The 16,371-nt window shown below is 43.3% G+C and overlaps 1 protein-coding gene across 1 annotated transcript in view; it reads left to right on the top strand.

Annotated features, from left to right (window-relative positions):
* Positions 1-16,371, top strand: part of LOC115025659 (cadherin-6-like) — a 51,853-nt gene that overhangs the window by 17,358 nt on the left and 18,124 nt on the right. The window contains 5 exon segments of the mRNA XM_029458079.1: positions 1,425-1,806; positions 9,671-9,841; positions 9,843-9,966; positions 12,187-12,306; positions 14,996-15,163. Coding sequence (XP_029313939.1) covers positions 1,570-1,806; positions 9,671-9,841; positions 9,843-9,966; positions 12,187-12,306; positions 14,996-15,163 — 820 coding nt within the window. The 5' untranslated portion in view covers positions 1,425-1,569.

Genomic DNA, 16,371 nt, shown 5'->3' on the forward strand with positions numbered 1-16,371 from the left:
GCCTGGATATCGCCCAGCCAGGGAGGAATAATGAGAACAAAAGCAGCATACATGGCCTTCTTTCTCTTTCTTCCTCCCCCTCCTTCTCCTCCACCTTCTTCCTGCTCTGTTCCTCTTGTTCCACTTCCTCCGCACATTAACCAACACGTTCTGCGTTGGCCTTCGGAGGACACTGGACAGAGAAAAAGGGAAAGGAGATGGTTGGGAGAAATGATTGAGAGACGGAGAGCGAAGATATTCCACTGCCCACATCAGGGCCATTCTCTGTGGTTTGCAAACAGTAATTTTGTTCGGTATCTTTACACTGATCTTAAGGTAATAAACTGGGGTTGACATTGCCCAGGGTCTCTATTGGCATTCAGCTGGGTCTGATAACAAAGTGTGCTGAAGAAGATTGTTAAAAACGATAGAACGGGCCGCTCCACATTGAGCCTTGCACTCTATTAGATGTTGATTCACGGGCTTAATGCAGACAAAGTAGCTCTACACATGCTGTACAAGACGTAAGCCAATACATTGATGTGTAATATTTCTAATCTGATATTTATCAGGTTAGGCAGCACTCAGCCCGCCAATCAATCAGATGACTGACAGTCAACATACAGTATGAGTGTGCACATGAATGTATATCAGGGCTTGTGTGTGTGTGTGTGTGTGTGTGTGTGTGTGTGTGTGTGTGTGTGTGTGTGTGTGTGTGTGTGTGTGTGTGTGTGTGTGTGTGTGTGTGTGTGTGTGTGTGGCAGCAGAAAACCACATCTGCTCTCCAGGTTCTGCTTGTATCTGTCACCTGGACCTGATTACTCAAATGATCCTGTGTATTAGAACCTTGATTTAATGTTTTTATTAAACAATGTTTGCATTTCTCTTTGATTTCTGATACCTTTTCACTCAGGGAAGGAATCTAGTGATTGCAAAATGTCAATGGTCACCTCAGATCTACTATTGCAGCAACGTCAGTCCATTCGCTGAAGCAATTGGAAACGTGTACGATTGCATAAACTGAGAAACTGTCTGAATTGAGACGATGGTGCAGTACAAGAAAAGGTTTTGAGAGTGAAATTAAGTGTATGTCATAAAACTGGGTCAATTGATATAATTGAAACAGGCACATTGCAGTGTTGCGTTTCATTCCTTATATACAGTGTTGGGTCAAGTTCTATTTATTGTGGTTTTCATTTCAGTTTCATGATTTCATAGATATTTATCTCTATTGATTTTGCCATCTCAAGGAGTATTCTTTTTTTCTTGTGTATTTTCACTCCCCATCTGCACTTGGTCTTGTCTCAATGTTAAAAGTACTGCATCTTGAGAGAGCCTGTAAATCCAGTTGCTTTTGACTACAGGTTAGGAAACAGCTAGTGCAGTAACAAATCGCTGCCTCCCCTCTCGTATTGACACTCTGTTTTTCTCTGTAAATATTCCAGGTGCTGTTTGCTGCCCCATGTGAGTTGAGGAGCCTTTTATGCTTCAATAGATTACAGCATGTGGACTGATCCGATACTCTGACCAAAAACCACTGGACACAGACCACTGCGGGGGGAGAAGACAGAAGGTTGTGGTGGTGTGGCCATGGATAGAAGAAGAGTTTGCGTATTGATGGTGCTGTGGGCCATGGCCCACCTCAGCTCTCCGGGGTACGGGCTCAGGGCCCTGCGAAGGACTACAGGGGGGCGGAAGGGGTCCACAGGACTGACGGGACAAGACGCCAATGGAGTGCCGCTCAGGCGCTCCAAACGAGGTTGGATGTGGAACCAGTTCTTTTTGTTGGAGGAATACACCGGGACAGACATGCAGTATGTCGGAAAGGTAATTAAACAGCATGCTTTCTCTATTTTTCATTTATCAGACAAACAGGACCCACATTAATAACACTTACAGTTGGCTTACTTTATATGCGTCCACAAGTGACCACAATAGTCTTTTAACTAGGACTGGATATCAAAACGTCTGCACCATAGTATCAGAAGTGTGATTTGTAATGTTGTTTTTTTATTCTTTAATCAGATAAATTCTTCATTCAAATATTATTTTATTCAGTTTTTCTATATTTGGAAGTTGTGTCATAAAGTCTGATGTAAATAATCTACCTCAGCAGTTTAGGACAGTGATTACACTTTTGTCAGCAGGATGTGTAATTTATTTGAACAACATTGCGTTAGTAAATGTTTCTGTTTAAATGTTCTGACCCATCCAAACTCGCTGTTTTCAGATGCGCTCAGGTCTCTTGATGGAGCCCATCTCCCTCAGAATCTAATCTCTTTCATTCTGTTTGTCGATTTCTGATGGCAGTTTGTTCAGAATGAATAAAGGAAGTACTCAGTCGTTGATGTGAGAAGCTGTAACCCTCCACCAAATTTGAAAAGGAAAAAGAAAAGAGTGGCTCACACAGAAACTCAAACTGCGTCATTAGAAACCCAGGGATACTTGCTACGCTGTTTAGTTGATAAGTGATTTCTAAGAAGTCTTTCTCACAATTTGAGCATAGTGAATCAAATCTACAGCAGTTCAGCCTCCTGGAGTCTCTCTCCCATATTCTCTATATTTTCCCTCCATGTTTGAATATTCTTCTGGGATTGTTTTTCCATGAAGCCGCTGCCGGCATTTGAAAAGTTGCTATTTTAGATCATTTAAAAAATGTCTCATAATGTATGGTCGATACATATTTATGAAGACAGTTTGTTTCTTTGTCCTCCCCATCCATCAATCCAAATGAACGCATATTTCACCAGATATTTCTTTATTAGCATATTAATGTTGAATATTGAATTTGATATAAGTTTACTTTCTATAATAGCAAAAAGGGAAAAACCCTAACTACCTGTGGTGCATAATGTATTTCTAGATAACGTAATCATTCTCTTTGAACTCGAAGAAAGAAATATGTTCCTGATTATATGCCTGAAAATAAATAACATCCTATGAGTGTATCATTCTGTCTCTGAGAATACAATAATCATCCCATCATCGGAGAGTAGCTATGACATAAAACTCCAATCGGCTAATGCTCATATATCGGACTTCCATCCATCCGTCCTTCCTCAGGCTTTGTTTGCTGTTGGCTGTCGTATACATATTGTGCTTACTGTCAGTTTTGTGGCCGTCTGCACGATGTCCATTCCACTCACATCATGCCGTCCGAACGCGGCCGTCTTGTCCTACAGTAGAATATGACTTCCTCCAAAGGTATTATTTGTTCAACAAAATGAAGCACAGTGTCGACCCAGATAACATTGGGGGGGATGTACAAGAAGACGGGCCAAATAATGCTTGCTTTACATGCAGCGGAGCGGAAGTCAAGATATCAGTCTCCTCTTCTAACCTACTGTAATTGAGGAGATTGTGAAGCGTTGTTGCAAGGTCAGGACGACTGAGAAAGGAAGAAAGACTGTTTTGTGCGAGGAGTTGAATGGGGCTGGTGCTTTGCATTCCCATCGTGTGTCCACGGAGGATAGCGTCATCCAACCAAATGAGATTCTGCAACATACGTCCTCCCAAAGTGAGGGTTGACTTTCAGCCCCACGTCTAAAAGGATTACTACACTCAATATGGTACGAGGCAGGCAAATACGAGAAAGAACAAAAAAGTTAAAAAGAAAAACGAGTGAATGAAGATCAGAAGTAAATACCGTGCATGATCAAACCACTTTGTCTTTAGAGAGTGCTGATTGATGTGCCACTCGTCCTTTTAGCTTCTAAAAGGACTAATAGCAGAAGACGAATGGATTATCTGAGTGTGGTATACACTTAGAGAGCCAGAGGCTGCGGCCTAAGAGTCCGTCTCCTGAAGATGCCATTAAGGCGTCAACCTTCGAGCACCACACTTAATCATGACTCCAAGCGCTTGTTGTTTCCCCCAAGAACATGCAGCTGGGAGCTTCTCTTCATTGTTAGCTCACTAGCCAGTTGTCACATAGGATTGCAGTTTGTAGATCTTATCTGATTGCAATTACTGTTTGTTAATTGCTTGATTAAGTACAAGTGATGAATAAGGCCCTAAACGGTATGAATAGCTTTTGAGTTGAACACGTGCCTCAACATAGAGAACAACCATCTGCATCCGTATCCTCAGGTGGAAGCCACATCCTCATGAAGTGGGTCTACAGAAAGAAACAACACTACCAGAAACACAAAAGGGAAGGCTTTTGTCATTGCAAGTGACATCATGGCAACCAGAGAACACAGCGGGGAACAAAACCACTTTTGTTAGTCGTGACAAAAAATGAATTGAAAACAACACAATGGCAGGTTATTATAAACAAGGGAGCAGCTCTTGACACACAGTAAAAGATAGAATGATGAAACTACACTTGAATTACAAGATCCTGTCTCCAGTTATTTGGTAAACTCAATCTCCCCCAGTTGCTTTTTTCCCCTTTTCTTTTTACACCGGCTTTATTGTGTTGTGAAGTGCTAACAAATGAAAGTTAAATCTTTCCAGTACAAGCGTAACAAAAGCAGTTGCAACAGGAAGGAATTAAGGGAGGCGATCGAGATGAAGGGGAACAGGAGACTCCGGCGGTGTCTTGTTGTGGAGCTGGTTGGCTGCTAATCTTGCTAATCTTGCTGTATTGGCCAACGATTTCTTTTTCCTGCAAGAGGAGAATCGTACACTGCCTCTCATTAGCAGGCGAGCTGCATACAGGCCTCGGAGGACCTGCGCTGTCACTGGGGGAAGAGAATGTTTGTTTATTTCATTATTTCTTACTTTACCAAAGGGCACACATACACTGAAAATGGTTAATGGCCTGTGGTTTAGGAGTGTTTGTGCTGTACTATCATATCTCATAAAGTATTTACAGCCCCTGATAGGCCCCAGTGGTTCTGGGTCTGCTGGGTAGACTCCTCAACACAGTCCCTAGCAAGTGAGCAGTGTTCTCTGAATGTGAACAAACGCACCAGCGTGCACACACACACACACACACACACACACACACACACACACACGTCCGCCTCCAGTAATGGGCTGGAAATCAGAGGAAAGTAAAAAACAGCAGATGAACACAGACATGATATTCTTCCCAGTCCTCTATGACTCAGCGGTTGAGGCGACCTGGGGGAAGGACTCAAGCATCTTATGGCAGCGGAATGGAAAGGTGCAGGGATTGTTTGTGTTTGTTTATGGGGGGTGGGGTGATTTTTGGTCTCTGTTCATGCTCCCCCCCACTACCAGCTGCTCACCTTGGCAAAGTGGCAAGGAGTTTGCAATATGGCACAGGCCTGGTTGTACCCGCGCCATGGCAACCTCTGCGGTCTCCAGCGGCGGCCTGGAGCACACATTGGCAGTGTTTGTTGATTAGGCGATACGTTTCCGCGTGTGCGCTGGGAGGTGGGGGGCGACTACAATCATGCTCTTCTCCTTACCCCGTGTGAGCGGCGGAGGAAAGGGTGTGATGAAGTCATGCGGCGATGAGGCCCAGCAAACATCTGTCTGACAACCAAGCAGGGGCGAAGCGATGTCTGAGCGAGATAACGCCAACAGTTACTACAGCACCTTGCAATTGTTTCCACGCTATCACCTGCCCACTACTGTTTCAACACCGTTGGTTTTGTCAGGGTGAGATTCATTGATTTTCTATCATCAAACATTATGTCTTTGTCTCTGCAATCTCAGCAGTTAGTTGGCCAAGTTTGATTCAAATGAAGGTCAAATCATTTTTTATTTTTCATTTATTTTGTTTATAAATTGTTTTGTTTTTTTGCAAAAAATCTTAACATTACGTTAAGTAATTTCTTTATCTGTTAAACCAAATTTGTCTTTGTCTATATTTTAATAAAATTAAACAAAGCACAATGAAACTTATATTTTATAAATATATAGTTGTTAAAAATAATTTTTGCAGTGTAAGAATGTCAAATTTAAAGACACTTGAGTCTAAAATAAATACCTGAATCTTGTATAGTTTGCGTGCAAATGTACGGTGTAAACAACTACTCAGGTTGTTAAAATCCCCTGGCCCTGGAGCAACGTGAACACAAACTGTTGAGAATTTCCTGTAATTAAAAGATAACATGCTGGAAATTATGCATTGGACACGAAACAAAAGATGTCAAATGTCAAACAAGAGAGAAATATATGTTAACTGACATTTCACCTTTAAGTCTCTGCAGCTCCGACTGCATATCTCAAGTTTACACATCAACAGACATTTGATAGGCTATTTTTGTGCACAGTCTGAGGCTACCATCTGGCTGCGTAGAAGGCAGCCAGTTCTCGACAGGCCAGGACACAAGGCCTTAAAGGCTAACTGGCTAATTGCCCTTAGCAGCCCATTTCCAGTGCCATCTTTTCGGCCTAACTCGAGTGAAGCACAAATGGCGGCCAGATCGAGTCTGCACTAACATTTGCTGCACTTGAAGCTGATTAATTTCACAAACAAAGACGGCTCACTTCTAAGTTCTCACGCGCAGATGTCTGATGAGTACCACTTCACTTCTCAGCCCACTTCAAACTGGAAGATGAAGCACATAGGAATAGAAATAAATATCTTCTGCTTTGAAAAAATGCCAACCATTGGAAATCCCTGAAGAGAAGGCTAATTGAGTGAAGGGTTTTGAAATCAATAGCATGTTATCGATGATATAAAGGTTTAAGTAAAAGCTTAATAGTTTGCTTCGCAGTTGATTCGTTGCCAAGAAATCTTTTCTAGTCATTTTCTTTGCCTCAAAGCCCTATTTACTTAATATTTCCAGAGGAAATCAACTTGTTAGAAGGAATCTCTGAACTGAAGTTTCTTTCACTCAAGGTACAGACACAAGTTATTTTCTGTTGCAAAGCGTATGTCACTGCCATGGCAGACTGTTGCACTTGTTTTAAATACAGTGAGAGTCCTGAGAGTAAGATAGGATTAGTAATGCCACTCTCATGTCCGTACGGTAATTATGAAGCAGCCATAAGCCAGCAAGCCTGTTTCCTTGGGTTAGCTAAAAGAGTAGAAATGGGAAAACAGCTAGCTTAAAGTCCCCAAATCACACTAGAATCCCCTCTAAAGCTTACAAATGAATTGCCTTCATGCTAAACTAAGCTAAGCTAAGCTAACTCGCTGCTGGCTGTAGCCTATTTACTGGAGAGACATAGGAGTGATGTCGATTTCCTAATCTAACCATTGGCACGGAAGCTTAATAGCATATTTCCCAAAATGTCAAACTATTCATTTAAGAAAATGAAGACTTTAGCTCGCCGTTATAGACAGAATGGCTTGATAAGATGGAGAAGTTTTTGCATTGTCCTCTTCCTGTACAAGAAGACCAGAAGTCCCAGTGTTAATGGATATAGCGTCATGCTCTCCGCCTTTTTTTACGATTCGGTACCATAGGAGGGGAAAGGAGAAAAGGCTAGCTATTGATGTGCCAGAGCTTCTTGGTGACCCTACTGGATGCACATGTGGCTTTCTTTTCTCCCCCTGTGACAGTTTAATTGTATTTTCGATATCAATTGATCAAAGGGCCATTGTGAATGCACGTTGGGCTGCCACATTGATTTCCGGGAGAGGTTTTTTTTCCGCTCTTAATTTGAGTAGAAGGGTTGCACTAAATTTTCCCTGCCAGCAAGGTGGGCAACTGGGAGGGACTGGGTCATTGCAGCAGGCGATGTCGTTCGATACTCTGTGCTGCCTTGTAATATCCTTCAGGGGAGCGAGGAGGAACTCTTAAAACCCCAAGAACTCTCTGTTTCCATAGAAATGACAGTCGACACAGCATATGTCACACTGTCTATCTCACATCTCAGCTGAAAAGAGAGGACTCAACGGTTATTAACTGAATTGTCGTGCCAGCAGAGATAGGCAGCTTGATAGACAATCATAGAAAAGGCCATTGCAGCTATAACAGCGGGAGAAAGATAATAATGTTGAAGTGGATTGTTTTCAGCCAACTGAGTCTCTGTTGGAAGCACGTACTGTAAAGCAGAATAGTAAACAAATAAATAAAATAAAAAGGATATTCTCTTGGCTTGGTTAGACAGAGAGACTCAAAAAAACAAACAAGAGTTGTTTTGACCAAATTTGAAGTGGGTTAATGAAACGGTGCTCCACTCCAGATCCTAATCCTGAAAGATACTGAAATTGTGCAACACACCCGACTGGCTTGGTTAGACAGACAGAGAAAGGAATGAAAACAGTCATTTTTACCAGCATTCAAGCAAGCGAACAAAATAGTGTTAAAGATGCTAATCCACAAAGCTGTTCGTCTCACATGTGCCAGCTTTGCCCTGATATAACAGCATGAATTAGTAAAGCCTCCGAGCACCTGGGATGAAAAGCTTTTTAATATATGATGAGAAGGGAGACTTTGCAATGTGCTCCCACGTGACCCAGCTGCAACACACAATATCCCCCCTCAGTCTGTCCACCGGCACAGCCTGGAACGCTTGTAGACACAACAACAACCTACGCTTAAAGGACAATATGCATTCAAACTGTCCAAATCAAATGTTGCGGCTCACTTTAGTTAACGAGGTGTCAACAGCATGCATAGAATCGCGTACGAGTGCCCACTTATCAGGGTAAGCATTCAGATGGCCTCAGTTTGTACTTTGCAAACATATGCCCTCTTTTTGCCCTTTACACCCCCCACAATCATGACCATGTCCTTGGTTATTAAAGAGGGGAATGGGAAGTGGGCAGGGAAGCAGTGGGAGGGGAAACGACTGGACAAGCTTTTGATGAGTTCTCGGAGATAAATATGTTGGAGGGATTTGGTGCTGGAATTAAAATGTCAGCGCATGCTAAGCTGCTGTTCATGCAGAAACAAAAATTAAACAGGAGATGGAGAGAGAGAGAGAGAGAGAGAGAGAGAGAGAGAGAGAGAGAGAGAGAGAGAGAGAGAGAGAGAGCAAATAATAATGAGAAGCTCCACAGACAAGTGGACTCTGGTGGTCCTCTGGCATGTTGGTCATGTTGCTGATCCATCAGGGATTGGCAGGCGGCGGACGTGCGTGCAGTCATGCTGGTACTTCACAGACTTCGACCCACTGGCATTCTGTTTTACAGCACTGTGAAAATGCCAGTGTGGCCCTGCGGTAAGAAGCGTGTTAACAACCTGCATGTAACAATACCAGTAAAGTGCAACATTTTGAACGCTCCTGCTCTGTGTTTTCTTCTCGGCAGGATGTGAATTTCCGAGATGATGCGATGACAGTTTACTAAAGATGATATGAATCTGTTAAATAACAGCAAAGGCACTTCTCAAAGCTGTCACCGTTTCTCTGCCAAGGACCAGATTGGTCAGATCGCTGATATGTCCACAGCGTATCGGAAATACTTGAGTGGAAAACTGTGATTCCACTTTGAAATGTGATGTTGTTGACGTCCTTCGTCTGAAGTGTTTTATTCCTGTGATTCATTTATTTATCTCTCAGAGATCACCTGTCAATCAGCACTGTGATGTTTCTCTCTTCTCTTGGACTTTATGTGGATGAAGTTTCTGTTCACTGGCTATTTCTGCTTATGGTGAATAGGAGATACTTCCCTGGAAAGAGCCGGCTGACATTTGGTGTTCATAAGAGCACATTAAGCAAATGTGAAAGCTTTCTTAATCGAAGTTTGAATCACTGTTGTGCTATAGCAATTAGCAATAGAGAGCTGCAAAGTGGAAATGTATTAGAATGAAAGCGCCACAAACTGTTTCGGTGCTGCAGGGATCCACGTTAACCTTTTTTTTTGTTTTGGCTACAGCTTCACTCAGATTCCGATCGAGGAGATGGAAGCGTGAGGTACGTCCTCACAGGGGAGGGAGCGGGGTCCCTCTTCAGGATAGACGAGAATTCGGGGGACATCCACGCCACCAAGAGGCTGGACCGGGAGGAGAAGGCCTACTACATCCTCCACGCCAAAGCCGTCAACCGCTGTCACCAATGAGGCGCTGGAGGGTCAGTCGGAGTTCGTCATCAAGATCCACGACATCAATGACAACGAGCCTCGCTTCACCAAGGACCCGTACATGGCCAGAGTCCCAGAGATGTCTGACATCGGTAAGATCCTCATGAAAACATTTATTGAATGATTCTTAGATGATTAGAATAGATAGAAGAAAAAGAGATGATTAGACGACTGTGTTTGTCTAAGCAGGGATGTGCCTGTATCATAATCTAACTGAGAAATGAATTAAATATTGCATAAGATTCTTTTAGGAACAACTTGTAGGTTTATTTTAATTAATTTGTATACTTATCTAACTGTCACTCATGGTGCCACTGTAATCATACATTAATATATTATTATTAAGTTTATAGAGAAAAAATGCAAGTAAATAAATAACAATAATAATATTTAAAATAAATGTGTGTGCACAGCAGGCAAAGTAAGCTGCATTAAGTATGTAAAAACATATTATTGATCACAAAACACACAATAATTAAGTGTTTACACACATGAAGGTGTGTGTGAGGAGCTGGATTACAAGGCGTATGATTCAGAAAGGATAGAGACGTTATAAAATGCCAGTCTTTCTGGATCAATGGGACTTTATCAATCATAATAATGATGCAGACTCAACAAAGAGGCCCAGACTAATTAAAAGAGACTAGGAGCTGTTTTATGAGTGGAGAATAAACAAGGTGACGCGTCTCTGTCACGCTTACAGCAGTGGTGCAGATAATCTTTTAAATACAGTATTGTATCTTATTAAAACAGTATTTAATTGAATTTCAGCTGTGACATCATCGTGAATAACTGCAGATTCCACTTCTGCAGCCCCATTGGCTGTTCATATTATCATTTCTTCTTGTCATTTGGCACCAAATTAAACTTTAATCCACTGTGCGCTTTGGCTCTAGCTCTTAGTGTGAAAGTACACAGTGGCCTCATGAATATAGATAAACAATATAAAAAGCATCCGAATCAATACTTGCATGAAAACATGGTTTGAACTCTCTGTTCTGTTCTGCTGCGGTGGCGGCGGAGCTTTGGGGACTGAGGGACGTCGGTCGTGCAGCCCGGACATGTGACAGAGTTGTCACTTGGTTCAGTAACCCCAAGAGAGAGGCCAGCACTTATCTAAGGGCAGCACGGGTGCCCATGGCAACAACCGAGGTGTGATGTCACCGGTTGGCAGTGCATGTGTTCACGAGTGACTAAATCGAGACACTGGCCCTTTAAATGTGACATACACTTCTGGTTTTATTATAGTCCCAAAGCTCTGATATTCTTCTCCCAGACTCTCGGGATGGGACGACTTTGAAGCGCCGCTCCTCTGACGACTGAATGATTACAGTCGAGGTAATTTACTCCCCGTGAACAAAAACCGCGACTTGTTTGTCAGAAATGTCTTTTCTTGAAAGCTTAAAGTTGCCGATGAGATAGCTGATGTGGATCAGTGATATTTTTCTAAAAGCCGCCGTGTCAGAAAAGCTTCTTTGAGTCTAATTCCCTAGTTAAAGGTATTACTCATCAAGGTTCGGTGAACTTGCTCAGGAATCCTCCCGAACTGTCACTTACACCAAATCAGACAGCCGTGGTCTTTCTCGCTCTGCTTTTTGGTTCGTACAATTCTTTCCTCCCCACAACGTCCTTCATCCACACGAATGACATTGATTTTAAAGGAGGGAAACTCTCCCTGTCACCCCTTACAGATCATGGCTGACATCAAATTAGTGAAGTTTCATGGGGTCGTTATCCCATTGTATTGCACAATTCTATATTTATACCACTTTGCCATTAAATATTTCTACTCAATTAATTTTCTTCTGCATGTAATGAGGCAACACTTGGCCCCGCAAGGCGCCATTTGGGAGGTAGCACTTGGCTAACCATTTCCCTTTGTTCTACTCAAATAGGGTTTCAGCCTCTCTGGAAGAGAAAATGGATCACGGTCGTTCGCCTGCGATCAGATATTTGGCTTCTTACACACTCCAGATCTGTGGATACGCTAATAGGCTTCTTGGGGTTTGCATAGAGCCGGTATCGGTGCCGCCTCTATACTGAGAGAGATATACTTAGAAAAATACATTAGGACTTATCGATTACCCGTGAAAATCAATCACGTATAAGGGAATAAGTGGGCGAGGATAAAGATCGGTTTGGGTAATGCAAAGGGACAGAAATGATCAGTCACTTTCTGCATGAGCATGATTAGAAGAGGATCGGACACCTCATCAGAAGCTGCGTCTGCTTGACCAATTATCCAGCAGACACATTTCAGCAGTATTGAAGAGTTGAGCTAAATCATTGTCATGAAACTTTTCCCCCCCCAGGCACCTCTGTAATTCAGGTGACGGCCACGGACGCAGACGACGCCACGTACGGGAACAGTGCCCGCGTGGTGTACAGCATCCTGGAGGGGCAGCCGTACTTCTCTGTGGACCCGGAAACCGGTCAGTAGTGAAGTCCACCGTGTACTTGCATTTATTTGTCCATTTTGTTGCTTTTTCTTTCAAGCGTAGACATTGCGATGTCAAGTTCACTGCAGAAAACATATTATTATTGACTGCGTCCTTAAGAAACATGCATTGCTTTACTAGGATCCAATACAACCAAACATTGTTCTATAAAATGCTTCAAACTAATTGATTTTCATTGGATTCAAGGCTATTTTGTTCATTTTGCACCTAAATGTAGGAGCAATACAAGGATCCAAAGTCAAAGATTATAATGTGTCCACACCGAGCGCAGCGCTGCAGCCGTGACAGATGTGTGTTTTCTGACTAATGTGTACAACTCCCCAGTATTTCTTCAGTGGGAAAAGCTCTTTTCCTCCTAACAATGACGCGGCCAATGCACTCTCCACCTACATATGTAACCCACACGTTCACACCCTATCATCTGGAGGTGGCCATTCTGCGAAAACAGAACAAATCACTAACTGAAGCAGAAATAGAGCAGGCAAGCTGAGCTTTACCAAGAAAGGAAATTAAAACAATTTATCACAAAATAACTCCTGGAAGGCTGCGAATTTTCCTTTAAACGAACCAAAAACAAACCCAACATCTGCGTCCTCTCGCAGGCTGACGGGCGAGGGGGATTTGTAGTGTGAGTGGCAAATCACCAACCCCAAAAATCTAGCCGCTTGCTCGTTTTAATCATTAATGTACGCTTTGGAACACATCCCGCTCGTGTCCTTTTTGCTTAAACAAAAGGGAAACGACAAAAAAAGCCATTTGCAGATTAGCGGAGGGATTAACAGTAATATGGTTTATCCCACATGTGGTATGTAAGCTGACATCCCCTCTTACACAAAGACATGCCTGGACATCACATTATAAGCAGGATTTGTTTCTCTTCTCCTCCTTGGTGTGTGTGCATTGTAGTCATTAGGCAGTAACAAAGGTAGACAGAGACATAGAGCGAGCGTGATGCGGCTATACGTTTGCTTCCTTTCCTGAACGATCGGCGTTCTCTTAACGGCGTGTTGTCCGTGAGATGAATTGCACGTCGTTAGGAAGATGAAACAAAAGTTCGAGGGCCTTTAAATCTGCGTAGCCCAGTCCGATCTGAGTTTGAATGATGCACCACGTCTGTTTGATATGCAATGAATCATCTATTCAGACTGCAAGTGATGGAAGTTTGCCATGGCAGTTTATTTAGGGTGAAATGTTCTTCTTCTTCTTTTACTTTATTCTCCCACTCCTCTCCGTCTGGCTGCCTCTCTCCCCTCACCTGCTTCTTTTCTATGCTGCTTCAAATTCAAACATGTAATAGCAGACGTGATTTAAGACCGGCTCTGATGGGAGACGCAGCACACCTTTTGAATATGCTGCCAATTACTGCCGTCTCTGTCCTGACTCCAAACTACAGATCTGACGTGTCAGTGAGCAACTGCACAGCACTTAAAAGGCCGAACATTAGCCGAGTCTTAATTCCAAAGAGGAGATAAATGGTGCCGAATGCATTTGGAGGCGAATGTTACGCATCGAGAATTAAAGGAATAAGCTGTGGTTTTGGTAGATTGGCACTTTGCTCCACTTATTAGTTAAATCACAAGAACACAGAGTCCAAAATGTGCTCCTGTGCGACCGCTGATCTCCACGCCGCTGCGGCTGCTCGGCAAGAGGACTGACCTTTCTGTAATAAAACGTTGTTAGTGGTTTAATTGTCTGGCCTGTAGATGCATAAATCTAAAAAAGGAAATGCCTTTCATTCAATACAGCTGATCCAGACGGGCTTATTTTCAGAATGACTTCAGGAGAGTACAGTGATAGACGCAGTCGACCTGTCGAGGAAGTTCATTTGCTTTGTGTCATATCTTGACTTTGAAGGTTGTATAAAAACCTGCCAAACTGGCACAGTTTAAGAATGACTGGTGTTAAAGCTGGACACACTATTTACTGGATCTGTTCATGCTGCATATATGAGTCACATCATCGCTGCGTTCACTTATAGTGTCAACTTCTTATTGTTTTTATGAATTAGTTCATCATTTAGTTTAAGAAATGTCCTCAGTTTCTCAGTCGTCTTTTTTCGACTGTATTTTGGTTTATTGTTCTACATTCGATCATCTTTATTTACAGCACATCTGTATGAGCTGTGTTGTGTTGCCAGTGCAGTGACAATAAAGATGATCTGATGTAATCTAGAGCTGCCCGATGTTGTGTAATGAACTGTAACACTTATCAATGTATTTCATTTATTACCATAAAAACATAAAACATGCCCAGATATTTAGTAGCTTCAAACGGATATTTATCCAGACCTTATGTTCCCGCTCACCTGAAAGTCACACGGTCCTCTTGTGCTGAGCGCACCTCCCAACATGCTTTCAGGTATAGAAGTAATAGAAAGAGTGAACGGACAAATGAGCTTCTGGCGTCTCTCCAAGCAAATAAACATAAGTGGCTAAAAGGTTTTGTGCTGCCATTTTCATCAAGGTCAGATTATCATCAATATGAACATTAATAAAGTTGTTTAGGATTGAAATGTTTGATTAATACTGATTCATTCACCGATTTATTGTTTCAGCTTAAATTTCACTGAAACAGAAAATGGAAACTTGTGCGGTATAATTACACTTGACTTGACGAGGCTTGTAGATAAACTCTCACTATTAATGTGTGTATTTCTCCTCAGGCCTGATCAAGACAGCCCTGCCTGGCATGGACCGAGAGGTCAAAGAAAACTACCAGGTTGTGATCCAGGCCAAAGACATGGCTGGACAGATGGGCGGGCTCTCAGGCACCACCACGGTTAGCATCACCCTCTCCGACGTGAACGACAACCCGCCACGCTTCACTAAGAGTGAGTGCAGGCCTTCTGGAATCCACACACACACGCACACGCACACACACACACACACGCACACACACACACACACAGTGACCAATACTCAGCCCATGAAAACCACTTGTCAGTGTGAGCCGGTGCCAGGCAGGCAGCCCCCATCTGGTGTCAGTTTCAAAATGAATTTGGATTATTGCAGGGACCTCTGGGTTTTGTGCGACTAAGGCGGGCCTCTTAAAGGCAGCAAATAATTAAATATAGAGCCATATGACAGAGCGAGGGGTCCTGCAAAGTGCATCAGATCAGCCCTGTAATCCCTATTAAATGAGGAGAGTACATTCACTGGGCTTTATCTCCCCTACTCTTCCTCTCTTTGTCTATCTCATGCTATTAAGTCTTTCTTCTGCTGCCTTTTACTCCATAAAAACCAATGTTCTCAATTCAGTGCTTGAACTGTCCTTGGTGCATTTCCCCCCCCTCTTTGTGTTACCCTCTCACTCATCAATCATCAATCCTCCCTTTCTACTCTGTTCCTACTCACTTTCAGTCTCACACATTGTCTGCCTTACTTCTCCCTCCTCCCACCCTTCTCACTTCCTCTCGTGCATCTGGCAAACGGCGACGGCAGCCAGATCAGACTGACGGATTACTGGTGTCGTCGTGTTTCCCCTCAGTAACAGCAAGCGCACTGTACACTGTACAGTGGGCGACGCGTGTGCACAGCCGCGAAACGCAAGGCAGACACGCGACTGCATGACTCCCGCCGTGCCCACATTTATCACTCCCTCCTCCCACCAGCTTGGGGGAGGGAAGGGGGGGAGGACAGACGCTGTCATCTCGGCCCCTGCGCCAATGAATGAACAGTGAGAAGAGGGAGGGAGATGGATACGACAGGGATGGAGGAGTTGACAGGAGGGGAAGATAGAGGAAGAAAGAAGAATGATGCAGGCGACAGAAAGACAGCCTGTGATGGAGGGAGGGGGGTGGCGGGGGGGGGAGACAGACAGAGGGGAAGATTGAAAGAGGGAGAAAGAGGAAGAGATATTGTAATGGGACACCCAGAGGAGGAAGAGTGTCAGGGAGCGATATCATTGTTGTCTGCCGGAGTGATGCCTCTTCTTTTCCACCCAATGCTAAATACCTGTTAGCCTAGGGAAGCCTTCTAGTAGTGCGTCGCGTTCAGTGTGTGTGTGTGTGTGTGTGTGTGTGTGTGTGTGGAGTCAAGT

The sequence above is a fragment of the Cottoperca gobio genome, chromosome 20, assembly GCF_900634415.1.
Source record: "Cottoperca gobio chromosome 20, fCotGob3.1, whole genome shotgun sequence".
NCBI lineage: Eukaryota > Metazoa > Chordata > Actinopteri > Perciformes > Bovichtidae > Cottoperca > Cottoperca gobio.